This window comes from Amblyomma mixtum, chromosome 1, assembly GCF_055824585.1.
Source record: "Amblyomma mixtum isolate Tamu chromosome 1, ASM5582458v1, whole genome shotgun sequence".
In the NCBI taxonomy this organism is placed as follows: domain Eukaryota; kingdom Metazoa; phylum Arthropoda; class Arachnida; order Ixodida; family Ixodidae; genus Amblyomma; species Amblyomma mixtum.
Genome location: NC_143012.1, coordinates 64,170,509 through 64,192,629, shown reverse-complemented (window position 1 = coordinate 64,192,629; position 22,121 = coordinate 64,170,509). Strand labels below are relative to the sequence as shown.

The 22,121-nt window shown below is 46.8% G+C and overlaps 1 protein-coding gene across 10 annotated transcripts in view; it reads left to right on the top strand.

Annotated features, from left to right (window-relative positions):
- Window positions 1-22,121, top strand: part of heph (polypyrimidine tract-binding protein 1 heph) — a 168,678-nt gene that overhangs the window by 126,733 nt on the left and 19,824 nt on the right. For 8 of the 10 annotated variants that reach the window (XM_089551185.1, XM_089551171.1, XM_089551158.1 and 5 more), the window contains 7 exons: window positions 1,529-1,630; window positions 4,854-5,165; window positions 5,288-5,444; window positions 6,683-6,741; window positions 7,766-7,925; window positions 11,417-11,509; window positions 16,734-16,864. In XM_089551185.1, the coding sequence (XP_089407311.1) occupies window positions 1,583-1,630; window positions 4,854-5,165; window positions 5,288-5,444; window positions 6,683-6,741; window positions 7,766-7,925; window positions 11,417-11,509; window positions 16,734-16,864 (960 nt within the window). In that variant the 5' untranslated portion in view covers window positions 1,529-1,582. The remainder of the gene's footprint in view (window positions 1-1,528; window positions 1,631-4,853; window positions 5,166-5,287; window positions 5,445-6,682; window positions 6,742-7,765; window positions 7,926-11,416; window positions 11,510-16,733; window positions 16,865-22,121) is intronic. The other 2 variants (XM_089551139.1, XM_089551145.1) reach the window with 2 other exon arrangements.

The window sequence follows — 22,121 nt, the reverse complement described above, 5'->3', positions numbered from 1 at the left end:
TCTCCTGTGACCCCGAAAGTGTTCATTCATTTCACGGTCTAGTGGGTGACCTTTACTCTCCTCATCGTTTTGTGGCCACCCTTCTGTATCAACACATGCACTTGCTTCTTTGCCGATATGCCCGCATATCTGTCGCGGAGGTTTTGACCCCTCCTTTTCAACACCACTAGAGTGATAAGCGGGGAAGTGGGCACCTGTACTTGAATGGCTGACGCAGCAGGACTTGGGCACTTGAAGGAATTCAGATTGCAGCTGTGCCTTCTTGGAAGAGTGATCTGCTTGAGACTAGATTGCACTCCTTTTTCCTTTTCACTGCTGTGGGGTGGTTGTGGAATGAAACAAGCGGTCAGTATTGCATGTTGCTGCGTAAATAAGTTTTCCTCCGCCTTGATTTCTCGCTTCTTATCACTGAAGGGCATGGCTTTTTCACTTCCACTTGACGGCAGAATTTGCAAAGCGTTGTTCGTGTTACTTGCTGCGTTAAAATAGCTATTGCTTTGGTTTCCAAACGTTTTGATGATCATCTCCATTTGTGCATTGCTAGGGGGACAACTCGTGATCAGTAGTAGAGAAGGATTGTCATAGAGGAAGGGATGCATGGCTGCGATTAAGGGCAGGGCGCTCTTCAACATAGCCGCCCTATGCACTGGAATTCTGTCACATGCAAGAAGGGCATGGCATGTCTGGTTGGTTATCGTAGTTTTAAGCACCGGCCCCAAAGGTTGGAAGCAGTTCTCTAGGCTAGACTTATTAAAAAAACAGGTTGACACTGCAAGCAGTGCTAAGCATTGTTTCAATGGGATATGTTCTTGAGGTAATCTTCCAAGAGTATGTTCCATTTTCAGTTCCTGTGATGCCAGACAGCTTTTTTTGCTGGAAATGTGCGGTTGATATTCTATGACAGTGTTAAAATTCAGCGGTTCTTGAACTAAGCCCTGGTTGTGGCACCACTGGCATTAGGTGTGGCTTCTTTGTTGTGTCAGTGTTTGTTTTGTAGAGCCTGAATTACCTTAGCCGTAGTTACATGATTTGAAGCTGCCAAGCTTTTACTGTCATTTTCGGTGCTGCGGACCCATTCTCATGCAGAATCAGATCCTGGCACCTTGTATGCCTGTCAGCACTTGCTTCACTTTTATGGTTACTGGGAGAAATGGGGTGCAGGATTGCATGGATTTCTGATCATATGCCGTTCGTTTAGCAAGCATTGTATATTGCTTTTATCCTCTCCTGTTTGTCTAATTGGATATGTTGCTTGTCGTGTAATTCGCGTACACTAAAAGACACCTTAGCTTTGCACTTTTTGTGTCTCAAGTCGCACAGTTTATTCCATCCCGAGAGCTCTAGACATCTGTTTCACATGTCTTAAAGGGCCAGCATTAATTTATTTTACTACGGTGTTCCCTCTTTATCTGCGAGCAGTGCCACTGTGGGCTGTGTGGACACAGCTTTTGTGTGCGAGCTCTGTCGTCCTGCGGGCCTAGAACGTGGAGCTCAACCACCACCCCTCTCGCTTTCCCTGTCTTTGCAGCGTGGATCAGACGAGCTGCTGACGCAGACCAACGCCGTGAGCAATGGGACCATCATGAGCCCACAGAACAACCACAGCGACAACAACAATGACGCTAAAAAGGTGAGGGGCGCACCATTCGCGATTGCTCTCTCGAGTTCTTGGGTCATCTCGGCGATGTTTTTATGTTGTCATGAATGCCGCATGTTGAAGATGCTGCACGATGCGATATTTTTGTACCTACGTGAATGCATCATGTTGCAAGATGCTGCACCATGTGGTATTAAGGTGAAAGGAAGCCTATAATGGCTCACTGTCGTCCATTAGCAGTGGGCGTCACACCTTTGGTAGCGTTTAATTCGTGTTTACTCGTGAACTAAAAAGGATCGGGGAAAACGAATGGTTGCTTCAGATAGAGGAGGGAAAAATGAACCTAGAAGCCAAGTTTGATGACTGTAGATTAATTGATTGATTATAGGCAAAAATTCAAAATTGCGTCAAAATAGCGCGGATGACGATATAGCCATGGTAACGGTGTGGCGTCGCATCCACCGGACGTCATCACGGCATAGTAAAAATTGTCATAGAATGGTCGGAAAAGGGTCGGATTCGTGTCAATTTAGATGGCAAAATGTGTAATTAAGTGTAATTAACCCTTAAGATCCCCGAAAGATTTATAATTTAGGTATCGATATAGCCACGGGAACGGTGTGACGTCGCATCCACCGAAGGTCGTCACGGCACAGTGTCCTCGGCTTTCGCCTCTCAAGGCTTCAGTTGCCAAAGCGTCGTCGCAATTTTTATGTGTACCTTCGTGAATGCCGCATGTTGCAACATGCTGCAACATATGTTTGTTATTGGCCGTGAGTCATTTGTCTCTTGTTGCCTTGGTAGAAGTCCTGTCTGAAGTCAACGGGGTGCAGTTTTGGTGTGAAAGGGCTCTGGTGCACAATCTGAGACGCATCTTCTCTAAGCATGCATAAAATCTGTTGCATTTGCGCGTCACGAGTTCAGTGACTGTACAAAGTTACGCAAGTTGAGCAAAGCGTAACGTTGTGGGAGGGGGCCAGCTGTTCAGTTCCCGGTAGAGCTGGTTAACCAAGCACACTGAATGAGGTTTAACCAGTGCCTCGTTAGCTCCGCATCAGGCATCTTGGAGGCCGCAACCAAAGTTAACCATCAGATCAACAGCACGTTGCCTGCCTGAATAAAAAAAATCCTGTGGAATTGGCACGGTAAATTTTGGGGTTGCGGGAAATTTTCTAATGAACTAGGGTTTTCAGTGGGCTGAGATAGAATTTTTTAGGGTGTAATTAGGGGTGTGCAGACATTGAAGTTTGCATATACGGATATGAAGAAAAAAATTGCATCAAGTATCGAGTCAAATTTATATTTGGAATGAAAAAATATAATCACAAAAAGATCAGTAGGTGAATGTTTTCCTTAAGTTTTTGCAACAATAGTACATGATCTTTGCAACTGACATCAAATGAAACTGGACTGACTTAGCACCATTAAAAAGAAGAAAAAAGTCTGATTGGACAGTATAACAGTGCAACTTGGAATGTAATCTTGGAAAATGAGGGCAACTAAAAATAGCATGATGGGTTGGGTATTGGTCATATGTTGAGGGGAATCCCCCAAGGTGGAGTAGATTTGTAATAACGGAGTAATTACTCATTGACATTGAGTGTATGAGGTATTAAAACCTTATACATTCATTAATTTAACTTCAGGAAGTGAAACAGATGCCAGAGTTATCCGTAGATAAAGCCATCCACCCGCCTTCCTGGGGGGAAAAAAAAATTAGTGCTGAAAATGAGATGAGGCCTAGTGGGGAAGCTCCTCTCGCACAAAGCGAACAAACGGCCCATGATGAGCGCGCAGTTCTATCACGCTAGGTGAATAGGACATAAGCGAGGGGAACGCACGCACATGCGAGTGAGAACAGCGAAACTGCTTCTGGAAGAAAAAAAGGAAATGACCAAGGCGAGGCATAGCCTGCCTGCAGAAGTAGCAAGAGAGGACGAGACCATTGTGGAAAGTTTTCTACTCTGGTTGCCTACAGCATCTGCTGTCACCTGTTGATTCACATGGGTTTCGGCAGCCCCCTTGTTTTTTAAGAGAGCCATGCAAACGATTCTCTGATGAAGATGTAAAGGTAAGGACACAGTCACACTGCGTCAACACTGCATCGCCTCTGTGGTCATCTGACTGTACCTTCTCTAAGTCAATCAACTTCTGAGTCATGCCTCCCAAATGTGGGCAACAATTCTCGGCAGCGTTAAGCAAGGCCTCTGTGGTTGCGACACAAAAATTGAGCGACAGCATATGCGGTTTCCTCTAGAAAAACTGTGCATCTTTTGTTGGCTGTGGTGGAATTTGTTGCAGATTTTGGCATGTTGTGAAAATTTAGGCTGAAAGCAGGAATATTTTAAGAATTTACGTCACATCAGTACCTACTGCTGAAAAATTAAAAAAAGTGGTTTTGAGGAAAGGAAATGTCGCCATAAGGAAGGGATAAAGGAGGGAGTGAAAGAAGAATGGAAGAAAGAGGTCCGGAAGTGGAGGACTCTGGAATAATTTCGACCACCTGAGGATCTTTGATGTGCACTGACATCGCACAGCGCACGGGCGCCTTTTGTGCTCTTCCTCCATCGAAACGTGGCTGCGGCAGTCTGGTTCAAACCTGGGTACTCCGGCTCAACAGCCAAGCACCCTAACTGCTGAGCCACCACGGGGATCTACTGCTGCTTCAGTTTGCATGACTAGCTCGCAGCATATTTTGCTTGATCCCTTCCATGGCAGGGGTATCTCGATGGAGGCGAGATGCCAAAGGCCTGTGTACTACACAGCATCGATCCATGTTAAAGAACAACAGGTAGTCGAAATTATTTTGAGTCCTCCACTGCCTCCACTGCCGAAATCATTTTGAGATGTTAAACATCATATATCCAATCTTCATGAATGAAAATGCTGAAGACCTTAGTAGTGATAAGGGTGTGATTGCACATGTAGGGCCCCTAGTCTACAGCATACAAATGGCATATCCAGTGGGGCAGTATGGCAGCAGAAAGACTTTAGGGAATGCAGTATATAAATTGGGCTGCTTGCGGCATATGTTTTGGGGTTGGGTGCAACATAGTTGCTGATACAAACAGAAAATTAGTTGTCTGTCTTAGGAAGGACGCTGTTTTAACCATATCAAAATGTCAAAACAGGTTTCTAAAATTCTATTGTAAAAAATTTCGTGAATACAATCTGATGCCAGCAGTCCTAACTGCAATCCATTTCATTGCAAGTCAGTTTGCTTTTGCTGTTATATAATTGTGGCCATGCATCGCAGGTGAAGCTGGACACAGGTGGCAAAGTGGTGGTCGGAGCGGGCAAGCCCTCACGGGTGGTGCACATCCGCAACATCCCCAACGATGCGACGGACACGGACATTGTGCACCTGGGCGTGCCCTTTGGCAAGGTGACCAATGTGCTGCAGCTGAAGGGCAAGAACCAGGCCTTCCTGGAGATGGCCGACGAGGGGGCGGCCGTCTCCATGGTCGACTACTTCGGCAAGGCCTCGCCCACAGTGCGCGGCCGCGTCGTCTACGTCCAGTTCTCCAACCACCGCGAGCTCAAGACGGACGGGGTCCACGGCTCTGTGGTGGGTGTCGAAGGACTCGCACTTTTGCCAAGAGAAAGTCTTCCTTTAGGGATGCTTGAAAAGTGAGAAAGAAGTGTGTTCATCGTTGATGAGGCTCGCTTTCTCTCTCCCCTCCGTGTAAGGTTGCGCAGGCCAACCAGGGCGGTGAGGGTGGTGGCAGCAACACGGTGCTCCGCGTGGTGGTGGACAACCAGATCTACCCGGTCACCCTGGACCTGCTGCACAGCATATTCAGCCGCGCTGGCAAGGTCCTCAAGATCGTCACCTTCACCAAGAGCAGTGAGTGTTTCCCCCCCCCCCCCCCCCTCTCTCACTGCTGCGGAGAGTCGCATCCCCGATTCCGCTCATCTCCTGCCTGCTACTCTTTCATTTGGCTGGGTGGGGGTGCGCTGCTCGGGGCATACCTTGCACTTTCAGCTGCTAAATGCTCAAGGTGGAAAGTTGGGCTAGTTGGTGTGTCATCGTTAATTAAGACTAACGCATGAAACTAGGACAGAGACATAAGAGACAGGACGAGCGCTAAACATGAACTGAAGACTTGCTACAACAAACAGGTAGGGGAGGCACAAGGTTAGACCGTGAGATTTGTGAAGCCTATCACATTAACAGGGAAGGTGATAACTATGTCAGCACGACATCACTTGCCCTGTCCAAAAAGGAAGAAATGTATCTCAGGAGCAGTTTGGCGACATTTTGATTAGTTTGTGCTCGTTTTAACCCGGTGTGCACATGTGCCACCAAAGTGTTCTTATGTACCTGTTTGTCATAGTAAATCTTCAGTTGATGTTTAGCGCTCGTCCTGTCTCCTTCTATGTCTTTATCCTAGTTTTATGTGCTAGTCTTTTAATTAACAATAATAATGCTAAAGGCTGATCCGTAGCATTAAATTTCAAGTTGTAGTGTGAAGAGTGGCACTGGCTTGCCGTGATTGGAACCATAATACACAATAGCAAAACACTTATTCAGCTTTCATAGCTGTGGTCTCCCCCCTCCTAAAGATTACAAAGCCATGTCAGCCTGCATCCATCCCTTTTGAGAGATGCGACTTTCATCAACCTGATCTCGCAGTGTAGTGCAAGATTTCAGCAATTCCTCTCCTTCAGTAAGTCCGTGTTAGGTTGTGTGTAATGCGAAGGCAGGATAACCGCTGGTCCTTAAGGGTAACAGTGGATTCCAAGGGAAGGCAAGCACAGCAGGGAGCGGCAGAAAGTTAGGTGGGAGGATGAGATTGAGAAGTTTGCGGGGATACGGTGGCCGCAACTGGCGCAGGACAGGGTTAACTCGAGAGATATGGGAGAGGCCTTTGCCCTGCAGTGGGCGTAGTCAGGCTGATGATGAGGTTGTGGTGTGGAACCTTACCTCTGACTATGTATGCTCTTGCTTCATATATCGTTGTCCACCTCAATCTACCGGCCCTCCCTGTTTTGTTTTTTCTCCATGTGCAGAGGTGCAAGGTGTGCATCTGCTGCCTCTGGGTTTGCTGAACCTGTTTGTCTCTCCCTCTCTGTCCATTCCAGACTCATTCCAGGCCCTCATTCAGTTCAGCGATGTCATGGGTGCCCAGGCAGCAAAGCTGGTGAGTGTGTGTGCACCTGCCTTCCTTCCTTCCTTCCCCTCTGAATGAGAAGGTTTGGTGCACGCGTTTGTAGCATGGCACTGCAGCCAGCCACCTAGTGTTTTTGTCTCGAAAGCACATGCACAAATTCCCAAGCAGCACACATAATTGGCCCAATATTGGAAGTGGCTGGCTTCGCATTTGTTCGTTATAGGACCGACATTTGCCGATACATTTCCAATACTGGGCCAATTAGCTGTGCGTCTGGGGAAGTTCATCTGCTTGCTGCTTCCTGATTTCTCTAAGGGGGGACACGGGTCTTGGAGCTGTTTTTTGTTTGTTTTGCAGAGCGAAATTTATGAAACTGCAAACTTCCTTAGTTATTACTGCTGATTTCAAATATGCAGTTAATTTGCTTGTAGGCTAGGCCAATTAGCTTTCCCGGGTATTAAGGATCTCTTGTTGCCGTCTCCTCAAACAGAAAAGAAAATGGTGATCGGAAATTTATTTTCAATTTATGGGTATATATGCGACAACGTGTAAGGAATGTAAGGGTGGAGGCAGTTTCTTAATTGAACTAATATTATATTTAGTAGCCGATTGAACTTGATGCTCGCAGCAAGGTGACGAAGAGCAGACACTAGAAGAAGCAGAAGAGTTAACAGAAATCTAATTATCAGGGCTTTATTGCTGTCTGACGTTAGTTTTATTACGTAATAACGAGATAATCACAAGGAAAACTTATAAGCACAAATATTCCTCTTATTCACTGCTGCAGTTGGCTAACTGAGTAATATATCACAGGTTGTGGAGTAATATAGTAATGTATTTCTCCACAGGAGTAATATATCACAGATTGCTGTTTTCTTGTGTTCTGCTTTAGACACAGCACTCCGAAATTTTTTGCGTGAATTAACAAGGTCAAGCTTTCATTTCTGCCCAGTGTATTATTCCTTCGCGCCACATTCATAAGCTGGCAGGCAGAATGAAGCAAATTCAGCATCTGGACCTTGTGAGTTGATGTCTTGGGGGCGCTTTATTGCAGGCCCTGGATGGCCAGAGCATCTACAATGCGTGCTGCACGCTTCGCATCGAGTACTCCAAGCTCACTAACCTCAATGTTAAGTACAACAACGACAAGAGTCGCGACTTCACCAACCCCACCCTACCCACGGGGGACCCCGCCCTCGACATTGGGCTTGCTGGTGAGCTGTCCGTTTCCCACCTCTTGCTGTTCTTCTTGCGTGGCATCATGCCCCCACTCTACAACTGAGCCCTCCGGTTGAAAAGTTTGGCCACTGAAGCACACTCATTGATCACCAGGAGGAGGGGATGTATACGTGTGTCATGCCAATAACTTGGAACGGACGAGCGGGTGTCATGCCAGTACCCTGAGCTGACCAATGGATGTCATGCCAGTGCCCTGAGGCGACCAACGGGTGTCATGCCAGTACCCTGAGGTGACAAACATTCCTGAGTGGCATCGTTAAGAGGTCAGGGACCAGCACAGTGGGTGTCATACCAGAACTTCCCCTTCAGCTATTCCTAACATTTAGCCTGATATAGTACTTGTTTGTGGGGGCTGGCACCGTTTGGTATTGCTGGATCCACCATCTCGTTTTTGCATTCTCATGTTCGTACCCATGCTCTCTGTGGAGGCATTAAGCTAATTTTTTGTCCATTTGGGAAAGTCAGCTGCGTGGATGAGTTGGTTTCTTTTGTCATCGCTGCCTGGGGCCTACAGACAAGCGTACATGTGGTCTTTTCAAGAAGTGTGCTAAAGCATGGGAGGGATGCTTAGTTATACACACCACTCATGCACACAAGACCTGCTCCTGCTGACAGCAATGTTAGTGGAGCCGTTCGAGGCGCTGAAGGCAAGGGACTTTACTGAGTGACCAGGCTCTTATGTGTAATGAATAGGCGGGTTCTTGTGACAGGACTCTTAGCACAGGTAGTGAAGATGTGACTTATGTGCCAGCGTTTACTTCACTCGGACAACGGAGTGCAGCACATACGCTTATTGGCTTGTGTTGTCTGAGAAATCAGCTGTTCTTTCATCATTCAGTCAGTAAACATGGAGACCTACGCATGGAAAGGTATGAGAAATTCTATTCGCTGAGGGCATTACAGTGCTTGAAGCATGATGCTGGGACTAAAGCTGTGTGTGCTTTCAGTGGCCTGTAACTGTTTATCTTAGCTTCATGATTTGCAATGCTGCTATCTTGACCCATATTTGCCATCTCCCTTCTGTGCTGCCTTTGTTTTATTTTGTTGGTTCTTGTTTTGTGCTTTCAGTCACTGTCCTGTTTTATTTTTGGTTTGTTAGGTTGCCTCAAGTAAGTAGGACTAAGTATCAGGTGTAATGGGGTCATTGTCTCTGGCTGCGAAACTTGTAGAATTGCAGCAGTTCTCCTGGGTGGATTTGAAAAGGCAGTTCCCACAAATGGATTATAAAATGCTGTTTGTCTAGGTTAGTGCAGTTCACTGTGTTCGATTGGCAAGAGTTAGGTATTGAAGTTAGTGGTGGAAACCTCTGTAACTACCGATTTGCTGATGACGTTACGTTGCTAAGTAAGTCGGGAGGAATTGCATGTTTGACCTCTCAGTAAGGAAGCAAATGATGGTTGGACCGTGCCAGTACTCATTCATGTGCCAAACACTTGGGAGTTTGGTGAAAAACCTTGAAATTGAATTGCAGAGTGTGCAGCGAGCTATGGAATGTAAAATCCTGTAAGTAACATTAGGAGACAGAGCGATGTGTATTAAAAAGCGAATTTTAGTTCATTGCATTCTAGCTGAAGTCAAGGAAAGTGAAATGGGAGTGCGTGGGCATTTAAGGGGGGAAGAGGGTCTTAGAAGGAAGTCACAGCGATTATACCTTCAGGGAACATGCATTTTTGGGTGCTGATTCCAAATATGCAATTGAATTTTGTGTACAAGTCCTTGTGCACTTAGGCAATATGTTAGGTAACTTTTGCCGAGAGTTTAAAAAAAATTCTACTGCAGGGAACTTGTTACACTGTATGCCTTTCGTTTCTCTTGACATCAAGCTATGGAGTAAGAGTAAAATTATCATCCTACCTCTTGTAGACGGTGAGTTATATAAGATTTGGAATCTTCAGTTTTGTCTCGTGGTAAATTCAATACCCTGTAACTCAACTACTGTGATAGGCAGGATAATAATTTTGCCCTTATTGCATAGTTTGATGTCAAGACAAGGCGATGGCAAGCGTCCTAGCAAGTTTCCTGCAGCAGAATTTATTGAAAGCTGTCAGCAAAAAGTTGCGTAACATATTATATAAGTGTACAAGGGCTTGTTTCATATAAAATTAAATAGCATATTTGGAATCGGCATGACAAAAATGTTTCTTGAAGATTCCGTTATTATGACGTTATAAACAAATTTTTTTTTTCTAAAATCAGCTTCCCCCCTTAATGCAAAAAGATAACCGGTGGTCCACCAAGGGAAAAGTAGCAGTTGTGTTGGAGAGGAAGTGGAGAATTGGTGTAATTGAAATTCTAGGCAACGATTGCTTTTTTTTTTGCCGGTTTTATGCTTCTAGATGCACAGCTGTCTCCTAACCTTTGTCCTACTTACTTGGCAAATCCTGTTTTTGTTTTGTTTGAGCACGGGCAGTTTCTTCTTTGTCCCTGTGTTTGTGCATTGTTTGGTTTGTTTTTTCCTTGGTTACCGTCATTCATGCGTTCAAAACTGATGCTGTGGTTGAAAGGACAAGGGCTGTGGGAGGAGTGGAAGGTTGATCCCGGGTGGGGGCGGGCGCTTCTGTGCCAAGCTGTGTGTTCTTGCCCGTGCTGCGATCCTCTTAATTGAATGCTTGCTCTGCCCATATCTTTTAATTTGCTTGTTTTGTAGTTAGCTTCTCATTAACCACGTTGAGGTTTTGAGGGCAGTCCCTGCAAATAAGGCTTCTCGCGCTGTCCCCGTCTGGGTTGGCGACATGCTTAGTTGGAAGACGGGGATCCAGGTCTCGGGGGGGGGGGGGGTCACTGCAAAGTCAGTTTCAGTGGTTGCGTTTTACTGGGTGTCAGGTTAAGGCTGGGTGGATGTAGACATCTCCGTGTTCAGAGGTTGGAGAGTGGGGTAGGCAGGATGCATGGACCAGCGTTGTTGGAAGCTTTTGCCTGCTGTTTATGAAAGGATGCCAATTCTGGCCTATGCAAGATCTGGGGTAGAGGTTCTGTGCGGTATACTCAATGCGGGCACGGTGGCGGGTTCAACTCAGTAGCCGCAGCATTTCTGCACAGTCTGTGTCTGGGGGAACCTCGCACACGATTGTTGCACCCATTCCTCTCACGGAAGAAGTTGGGTAGGATTAACGGCCGACCTACATTGCGCTTGTGGGGCCCAGAACGATGGTCGAGGTGGCGCGGTGAAAGCGACGAGGCTCCCCGCTTTGTTTGGTTAATCCGACCAGCCCCTCCCACAATCCCTCTCCGCTCTACCACCAGCACCATTGCCAGAGACGAGGCAGTGCACATAGTGTAATGAGTAGTGTCTCAACAAAGCTTGAGAGAGGTGCCACCGACACTGTTTTCCCTGGTGTGCTGCGTGCCTGCCTGACCCATCCTGTCGCCCTTTCCCCTCCCTTCCCCTTCTCCCCTATGCCCTGTTGTCCCCCCCTCCCTCCCTTCCCTCACTCTTTTTGGAAATTGGCAACACGGAAACGAAAAGGTTCGTTGGGCATACTGGCCTCCCCGTTTGGTGCCGCCGGCCCGGGCCTGACCTCCCCACTAACCGCTGCCTATGCCGCCAGCGCCACAGCAGGTAGGATCAGCTCTCCTCCTTCCCTCCCTCCCACCAACGCACTCTCTCTCTCCCACTCTGCACCGCTGCTGCGCACACCCTCTCTTCTTGACTGGGGTTTCTGTCTCCTCCAAGTCCACTCTGGCCTGGCGCTTGCGTTTTGACTTTTTAATTAACGCTGGCATCATACGTGAGGGCGCCCTGCACACTACCGTCTAGGTAGAGCCTGGTCTCATGCTTTCTTTTTACTCTCGGATATTCAATTCCCGTGCAACGCTGGCAATCGGCCCCATATTGGAAACATATTGGCAAAGGACCGGAGTGAGGCCATCCATTTCCAATATATTGCCCGCCGTGGTGGCTCAGTGGTTACGGCGATCAGCTGCTGACCCGAAAGAAGCGGGTTCGATTCCGGTCATGGCGGTCGAATTTCGATGGAGGCCCGAAATTCCAGAGGCCCGTGTGCTGTGCGATGTCAGTGCACGTCAAAGAACCCCAGGTGGTGGAAATTTCCGGAGCCCTTCACTAAGCGTCCCTCGTAGCCTGAGTCTCTTCGGGACGTTAAACCCCATAAACCAAACTATTTCCAATATTGGGCGATTACCTATGTTGCATGGGTTCTTCTCCTGTCTGCCGGGACATACTCGCATAGTTACTGCTGGAATTCATTGGGAGTTGTCATTTTCTTTGTAATGGAGGTTTGAGGCGAGGGGTCGCACCTGAAAGGGGGTGCTGGCTATGTACGTACCGTGCACGTCAGGAAGCGGTGGGTGGATGGTTTTGCTCTTTTTTTTCTTCTCCTCTCTTGTGCATGGGCATACTGGGTGCACCTCGCAGCTTTCACGGCAGGTGTTGTTTCATCCTTTCTTTTTGGCGTGAGTAATGTGTGTGTCCATGGCCACGTGGGAAGTGTGAAAAAGAGGTTGTAACGAAGCTGCCGCACGAAAAGAAAAACAAGAAAGATTGCGGTCATATTACCACTGAGGTGTTAATTGGGGTGACATCTTTCAGTTACCCTTGTGGTTAGCAGGCGAGCAGTGTGTTGCGGTGCAGTCTTTTGTACTAAAACTCTGGTTCACATAATTGTATGTTTGTGTCGGTAGAATCGCAAATTGCAGTAGTAGCATTGGCACTGTGCCTGTTGTTATTATTCCCTAGGAATTACTGCACACCTAGGCAGCGCTTGGTTAAAGGTAAAATTCGCTTTCTAATCTTTATACGAATGCAGTTGGAGCCCATTGCTAGTGGCCCATCATAGAATGTTTTTTCTTGTTAGTAAACTATGTCATAGGTTGATAATGCTTAGGAAGAATATGGAGAATTGGGACCTCTTGGCAGCGTAGGTGGAGACATGTATGGTAGTCCCACAGTGTTCAGTTAGCTTCAGTTAAACACCTATCTTAGCTCTGCAGTCTGGAGCTGATGAAGCTTTCCACTGTGCTGAGATTAACAAGTTCTCTCCTTAGCTTCAGCTCTTTGCAGTCTTTATCTCTCTGATCGCATTTTGCAACTGGAAGCCAGAGTAGGGTTTGGCTGGGCTTTCTGCTTGTTGCAACTTTCATCCCGTGTATGTTGCGTCCCCTGCTATGCCTGCTAGGTGTAACAAATTAGTTGAATAATCGTAGTGAGCCGTGAGACATTTATCTCGTAGGTAAGCATACACACGGCCTCACATTCTTTTTTACTGTGCTTTATGGCTAGGTAGTCAAGACACAAGCATTAATTCGGTGTTGCGTTTCCTCTATAGGGCACTGCCCTCTCGGTCCAAGGTAGGTTCAGTTGCCCACGGGGCACTGTTTCGCGAAATGATGTAAACTCTGGGCTTTCGCTGTTGCATTGCTCGCGTTTCTCTCTGACCCTGTGCGAGCTTTCTCGTCGGCAGCGCATCGCCAACTGTTGTCGAGGGTGTCCAAGTGGCTCATGTTCTGTCGCCGCTTTTTTTTTTCCCTCTTCTCTTTCTCTTCTCCCATTTCCTCACCCTGTTCAATGCTGCTTTCTCTAAAAACGATAAAATAAAAGGAGACCAATTTGACAAGAAGCAGGGTAGGTAACTGTGCTCTGTGTTGTTGTGCCAGTGTGCTTCAACTCCCCCATTGTGCTCAGTTTCAGACTTGCCGCACCCCGTATATTCTGCATTCGTGCTTGAGCCGCACCGTTCCTCTTGCTGGCTTTGGCTTGAATAGTTGAGGGACCGCATCTTTAAATATGTTCGCTTTTATTTGTTCTTACGTGCAGTGTATTGAAGGTAGTTTTGGTAACGTGACGCTTTTGAGACTGACGGCATGATTACGAGGTGAATGAGTGTACTGTTCGAGTGCGGTGTTATGAAAGGAAACTACAGAACACAGTACGTCAGTTGATTAATGCATCAATTTAAATAAGCTAAAATGGCCGCCTCTTCCAGCAGGTGTGGATAGATGAAAAGCGGGCTAACATCTATTTGATGGCATGGTTCGGGTGCCATCGTGGGGCACCATTTTCTTTTTAAGCAAGCATGAAATATTGAATTCGATTGCGCCTTTATTTGCATCAAATGTGTTTGTGGTGCAGGCAGCATAGTGGAAACAGGTGTGGGAAGGCTGGTGTGTCGACAGTGTCTCGGCAAAGCAAGCATCAACTTTGCATCTGTACAGCATAGTATCATAGTCACTCAATAAACGAAGAGCTTATGCAGAGAATTCCACAGAATATTCACAGCTAAATGGACTCGTCATAGTTGAAGTATGTTTTGTTAGTGTCACCAGAAGGTGTGCATGCTTTTACATCGAAGGGTACAAGAGCTATGCCGTGTAGGCAAGGTCGGCAACACGGGGACCTCAAAAACGTTTTATGATGTCTATTTACTATATCCTGCCTGGAGCCCTTTTTGCGCTGTCTTCTTTTATGGCTGTAATGTAGATGTCAGTGCACGTTAAAGAACCCCAGGTGGTCGAAATTTCCGGAGCCCTCCACTATGCGTCTCTCATAGCCTTAGTCGCTTTGGGACGTTAAACCCCATAAACCAAACCAAACCTGTAACATAGATGAAACTTTTTTTTGAAGAATACCTTGGAGAAAACAGGATCCACTTGATTGTTGGTGGCAAGGATTGGGTCGAAACATGTCCAGTACACTCATAGAACCTTGGAAAGCAGTGACTCTCCTTGGTTAAGGCGAGAACGAAAGTTTCTGATGAGCATCTGTTGACCCTGTCCGGGCTGGACGGTGCCATCATCGCAGTACGGGCCAAAATCGGATGGATGTCATCTTTTGACGCATCTGTCGCCTTGCGTCTGCAGAGTGTCTGCGGAATCGGTGAGATGAGTGCCGTTGACAGGCAGGGTCGGTGCGAGACGAGGACGCCATGCTTGCAGTGATAGCTTCGCATTTAGAGATTTCGTGGAAAGTTCAAAAATACACTCGTGCGACAGACAAGAAAAAAAGTGAATCTCAGTTCCTTTTCGGCAGACTGGATGGTGCTACAATTTAAAAAAAAAAAGACGCGATTGCATTGTATGGCCCATTGCGTACCATAAGGGCGTATTAATAGATTTAGAGAGTCGCTGTCATGTGTAGGATTGATGCTTGCGGTATATGCGGTGCTCGTCATATGAAAATCTTGCATTGGGAATGCCTTTCCTAGTATGCTTGACGTCTTCACTTATTACAGCAGCGTCCTCACTTCTAAGGGTCAGAACTTGGCACCTTCGTAGTGGAAATTATTTCCTAGCTGACTAAACTTATAGGAAAGAGTTCCTGAATTCGTGCATGGATTTTTGCTTCCCTATGAAAGCAACATGAACTTACTGCTAGCTAGCAAATGTAGGCGTGTTTTAATGGTGTGATGCTCTCCAACGTCCCACCTTAGTGCTGTGCACAACGAAATGCTTGTTGTCAGTCCGGGTGGTTGCTCAATCTCATTCAGTGTGCCGGGAACAGTTAGCAGTTCCTTTGCTTTGTTTTGCATTCACAGCCTGATTCAATTCTGGCAGATCTTGCTTTTCCCTTTCTTATCTTTGACTTTAGTGAGCATTGACTGCACTGCTACTGCGACTGATACCCCTGTTGCTGCTTTGGAGTGGCTGCCCCTTGTAGCTTAAAGGGCTCCTGACCCACCTTTGTGAGCTCTTGAAGAGTTCGTTAAAATGCTGATGCCTTTCTCTTGTCATTTGTATGTTGGCCATTGTATTCGCGGGTGCAGGCTTCACCAGGAATATGTACACATATACCTGGGGCTTTGCTTCTGAGTCATGCAGTGGGGGGTTTTAGTAACAATGCCTAAGGAAGCCGTCGGCTTGGGAGGGGTGAGAATGTAGGCTTCTCTCTCATTCAAGAGATTGAAAGTGCAAGCGATGGAAGACGGCTGCACTGTAGTTTGGGTAAAGGCTGCGCAACTAAAATGAAACTCCCATCACTGGCCAGCAGCCTTGGCTGAGAAGAAAGGATTAGTGCGTTTGGGGAGGCGATGCGGTGTCGTACGATTGGCCCAGCATCGGGGTGTGCACCATAAGGCCGCATTGGGCATGTCCCGGTAGCTTTCAACATGTTTGTAGTGCGGAAGGGAAGAAAGCCTGTGCAAAGAAAGGAGCAGGGTTGGTTAGGGGCCCTTTAAAGGGCGAGTGGGAGAGCGGCGTTCTCAAGGGGCCAGCCTGGCAGGTAGAGATTGCAGTGTCTGATAGTGCAGCATTAGCTCATGTTAGTCCTCACTTGAATTCGCGTATGCCTCCTCATTTTGCATTGTGACCTGTACGAGGTGCACGAGGTTAACATCCTTGACCCAAAAAGGCTTCTCAGCGACGCATACGTGGCATGCAGTTTCTGCAAAAAGTCGTGCGCGGTTTCATCAACTGTGGGACCTTACTGATGTCGCTGAATTTTCGTGTGCGGCATGCAAAAGCCGCAAAATGTTTCGACAAATTTTATCCCGGTTTGCACGCCATCTGTCCAATGACTCGTTTACAAATCCTGCATAACAAAACGTTTATTGACATGGACATGTTTGCCTAATTGTTGTTTTCATGCCTGGTTTTAAATGTTTTTAAGTGGTCATTCTGATGTATCTAACCTAGTGTGCGCTCGTTTAGACCACTTGGCTGGTGAGGCACACTCAAATAAGCATATCTGTCTATCTATCTAAGAAACAGCCTCGAAAGCTCTTGCCTGATGTATGTGACACGTCAGAGGCCTGGCATTTGCCGTCCCGTTGGAGGCGGGTGCTAGTGACATCAAGCGCACGCCACCTGACTTGAAGTGCCCGTGTGTGCAGGGCTGCCCCTGGGTGGCTTTGCCCTGTCACCGTCGGCTCCGGCGGCTACAGCTCTGGGCATGGCCGGCATCCGGCTTCCTGGACAGGCGACCACCAGCTGCGTGCTGCTGGTGTCTAACCTCAACGAGCAGGTACGTCTTCTCGCTTCTTTTGCTCCCCCTTTGTTCGTTCTTTCCGCTGGCTTTGGTCTTCTTCCTTTGGTGCTGGTGGGCACCTGCCGCTCTGCTTTGGGCTGTCCCCCTCGCATGCTGCATTGCTTCCCTGCCTTTCATCTTTTTCCTTCTCTTCAGTACTGCTCCTTTTTTTTCTCTCTGTCTCTGCAGGTGAGGCAAAGGTCTGTTTGACATGTTTACGGAAAAGGTGGCGCTAAAAAACTGAGACAACACACACAAGACAGGACTGGTGCCGTCTCCGTTTCCTGATGTCCGTTGTCTCCGTTTTTTAGCACCAGTATGCCTTTTGCGTTAACATGTCGTGCTACAACCAACTAGCTCAAATCAAAGTATTGCTCAAAGGTCTGTTATTCCCCCGTTAGGTTTTTCATAGCCCTTGACTGTATTGCAGTCTGCGAAGAGAAGTTGTGGTCTGACTTCTGTGTTTTGAAGCCTCGTAGTACATTTTTATTTTGTGGCCTTACTGTGAAGTTTCTCTATCTTTACTCTGATAGACCCGGACTTTTGACTTTTCTTTTTGCTCGCTGTGTGTGACATTATCCCTTTCGGGTGCTTTGTACACAATTGTGTAAGCAGCAAACTTACAGGTTTTTCTGAGAAACTGGAGCACTTAAAGGTGCACTGAAGAGGAATCTGAACTCGTCTTTTTGCCGCGGGAACTCAATCTACACGTTCTGAGCATTCTTAGAAACTTCAATTTATTGACCTGTGTGGCCGATTTCCCTAATTAAATCGAATTAATGTCCGGCTCCCGCCCTTTTTTTTAATTCTCCCTCGTACGATGGGCGGAGTCGACCAACGTGCGGAGTGCCTTTCACCCAGTCCCGTGGCGGCTTGCCGCTCTGCCATCGGCGGAGTAATATGTAGTAATCCGTAGAAGCAAATAATCCGCGCGTATTTTTATTTCTGCGGGCTTATTTTGCGGCTACATTATCTGCGAATGAAACTATTTATTCACGGAAACCTAAAAAACAACATAAAGCGAAAGCAAAGCCTCCACGGAGCTGGCTGAAAGGCACTCCACGCGTTGGTCGACTCCGCCCACCGTACGAGGGAGAATTCAAAAATAAAGGCGGGAGCCGGACGTTAATTCGATTTAATTATAGAAATCATCCACACAGGGCAATAAGTCGAAGTTTCTAAGAATGCTCGGAACGTGTAGATCGAGTTCCCACGGCAAAAAGGCGAGTTCAGATTCCTCTTCAGTGCACCTTTAACAGTGATTTTATTATTTCAGTCAAATTGAGCACTCTTCTTGTTGCAAATAAGTTCCTTTTTTGTACCGTGTAGCAAATGCAGTAAATAATATTTCACATAAGAATGATCTAGGTAGCGCTTTGTCCGCCGTTTTTATGCGGGCAGATTTTGCCGCGAGTGAAAACATCTATTGTTTTTGCTCAATTTCAAGCGTAATGTGAATCTTTGAAACACAAGAGATTCCATGATCCCTAGGGTGTTTTTTACCCGACACACACGAACATTTCAATGGTGCTATTTCTAATCAATGTGACACTTTGTATGGAATTCTCCACATCGTTTTAAGAACTGACCTGCTGGTCTTTCACAAATTCCTTTTCTTGAGGCCTGACTATGCTTCTTAGGTGAAAAAATAATTGATTTCAGTCAAAACAAAAAATGGCGCCTGAAAGGGTTATGTTGGTGCGTGTCCTCTCAAGAAATGTCCAAATTCAAACAGTAACGGGACTTTGACATGGAGCAGCTTGCTTTCAGCAATTGCGGTAAGGTTGTGAAACTTGGGGGTTAAAGCATGCACGGCGAACCTGAAAAGAATGTTGTTGAATGGTAGAATAATTGATGGCTGGTCTGGTGCAGAATTTGAGGCAAAGTGGCAAAGGCAGCTCTAAAGTAGTGCACATTGTGTGTTGGCTTGTGACAATTTTTTTTTTTGTGCGGTTCTCTTCACGACGTCGTGGGCAACCAGCATTGCAGCCGTCCTGTGTCTGCAGTGCATAGGGGCTACGAATGTCTTGCCAGCAGGTGTCAGCAGGTGAACACGGCAGAATTAGTCTTCAGGTAGCAGCTTCGTGTTCAAAATGAATGGCACTGCAAGAGTGGCGTAGAATGTTTGCTGCAGGTGCCTCAGTGCAGAGTGGTGAGTTCCCCAAACAGATTGTCCTGTGCAGTACATATTAGGCTGTTTCATTAATTTTTTGGTAGGTTGCAGTGCATTTGCCGAGACAGGAGGGGTTTTAGAGGCCAGGATGTGTAAGGTTCATGCGGGGATGTCGGATTCATACTGGCGATGTCGGGTTCATACTGGGGATGTCGGGTTCATACTGGGGATGTCGGGTTCATACTGGGGATGTCGGATTCGTACTGGGGATGTCGGGTTCATACTGAGAATGTTGGGTTCATACTGGGGACGTTGGGTTCATACGGGAAGTCGGGTTCATACGGGGACGTCGGGTTTGTACGGGGAGTCTGATTCGTACGGGGAGTCTGATTCGTACGGGGAGTCTGATTCGTACGGGGAGTCTGATTCGTACGGGGAGTCTGATTCGTACAGGGAGTCTGATTCGTACAGGGGCGGGGTTTGTACATAGCGACAGGGTTTGTAAGGTGTCGTGCTTTGTAGGGGTGTGAGGTTTCTATGGGGGTAGGATTTGTCGGTCGTTGCATGGTACTGGTGGGTCTAGGTGTTGTGGCTATCTGGTTGGTAGGTTACCAGCCACTAGCAGGGCTTGTACAACACGACAGTATCCGGGTTTGCCTGCCTTTTATTTGTCATTTTGTCAACACTGCTGGGCATTCGCACCCTGCAAAAGGTGTACCCGAGCCTCGTAACACTAGACCACCCTTCAGTTAACCTTACAATGGCTGCTCAGGAAAGGAGAGATGACAGTAGGAAACAATAATTTGCCTCCACCAGTCTGGGGCTGCTTTCTCAATAGGGGATATTCAAAATTCTGCAAGTGCGCTTTCCCACATAACCATGTTGCCCCAAACAAGATGGCCGACTTCGCTATAAAGGAACTATGTGGGCTACAGGACAGGCGCTAAAGGTGTGGATAGAATATAAGATACGTATTTTGGAAGAATCAAACAAAAAACCAGTCTTTCTTGCTTTGTTTCAGCGGGAAACGCATGGTCAGCCATCTTGTTTGGGACAAAATTGTTATGAGGGAAAGCGCACTTGCGGAATTTTGAATATCCCCTATTGCAGAAGATATTTCATCAGGTGAAGTTTTTCAGTGAATGCATGCATGACTTCCCATGCGTTGTGCGGTGCTCCGGTATGCCAGCCTTTTTCTTCTTCATTGTGCCTTCTTCAAGCTGCCTTTGCCGTTTTTTGTTAGCCCTACGTCATCAGCTTTGTTGTTGTTTTGTTATTGTCTTACATGCTTTCTCTTTCCATTGTGCTTTTCTTTTTTTTCTAATGTCATCTTTTCGTTTCAGCTACACCCTGCCTCCAGCTTTGCAGTCTCATTTTTCTCTGCCTGCCGCTGCTCTTTGCACTTTGCTCTGGTGTTCACTGATCTGTCGGGCTTCTTGCATGCTGCAGTGGGCAAGGACTACGTAGTCGTTTTTCTTGCAGTGTAGCTCACTTCAGGGCCACCTTTTATTTTGTTTGCTGCTGGTTGCATTGTTAAAGAAGCAGTTTCTTCTGGCCGTTGTTATACCATCTCCCTAGGAAAGTTGCACGCGCTTAAGGAGCTTAAGGTGTATGCGCATGGTTGAAGTGTGCTGACGCTTGTTAAGATTGAGGGAGGCCAGAGTTCATGTTGCCTTTGCATGGCTGGTGCTTTTTAGGCTTCTGTTACTGATTGTTTCAAATTTCATTTCCTCTGTTATTACTAGGTAGTGCAAACTTCTTAGGCCCTCTGCACCACCGATCGCGTTCCACATTTCACAAAATTCCCCAGAAAACTTTTCCTGTATCTTGTGCTTGGCGCATGATGGCCTTGACTGTCTTGCGTGCCAATAAACCCAATACGATGCAGTAGTGTTTACTGTTTTGAAGATCAGGTGTGGTAATGACAGAAATGATTTCTTCCAGTGTTTTTTTTTTTTTTTGTGCCTTGCATGCTGGCTAATGCATAGGGAGACAAACCTTGCTACTTTGTTTGTTTGTTTTTTTTTTTCTGCCCTTCTTGTCTGAAGGCCAGTGTGCAGTGAAAATTCTGTGTATATGGTTTCGCTGCATCATCGTCAGCGGGTAGACCTCGGTGATGTTGGGAATGTGGCGCGTCCGAATGGCAGAGGACCAATGGAATGAAAAATTGAATAGAAGAAGAATAGAGCCATTAGGTTAATGCACAGCATCGAGGGCGTGCTTTCGAGCTAAAGGATCATAGGACTTCAGTTGCCCTGATGTCTAGAGGAGCTTCGGTACACTTTAATTTGCTTCTGGAAGAGTGCAGTGAATTTCCATTTGATGAACGGTGGTGTGTAGAGGTTTACGCACAGTAAGGTGGCACCAGAGCTACCATTTCCGCAGTTAGAGTGCCCTTGGTAAGGCCCACACATCTTGTAAGAGTGTTCCATTTAACGAGTGTGCTGGCTCTTTTCTGGGGGTTTTGTGTGCCCTCACTAGCCGACGTTGGTTTGCGTGCAGTTCTAGAGGTGGTACTGAGTAGAAGTGAGCGTGGTGTGCTTGCTGGGAATATACGAGTACTACGAGCTGCTTGCATTATGGCACGATAGTGGAGGGCGTGGTGGTGCAAGAGACCATCCTCAACAGCTTTGAAAAGTATCACGAACATGCAGAGTTTGCCCCAAAAGAGAGAACGGAGCGGTTAAAGTAATATACCGGGTGTTTGCACGAGAACTTTTGATTACCTTGCACGTTTCTGATGTGCTGTCATGCAGGAAAGTGCACGGGGAAATAATGTTGGATGGGGAAAAACTGTTCAATGTTGCAGTATTAACCGCACCAAGAAGCTTCATTCCACGGCCAGCATACAAGTACAGAAGTCTGAATTCTCGGTTCACATTAATTGGCCACATTTGATCCTGGCCCATTAACATGAGAACCAAAAAACTGGCTGCCATTGTTCTTCCGTTTAGGGACACTTCCTTACTTATTTGTTATGCCACTGTGGAGTTCGCGGGAAAGGTGCAGTTGACTGCTAGTTTTATAAGCAAACACCTGCCTGTAACGTAGCTTGGCAGCTCCACTGAGAGTATCAGCCACAGAAGAGAGTTAGCGAAGTCGGCGTTGGTTCTGGATATGTTTTGACATGAGAAGGTGGAA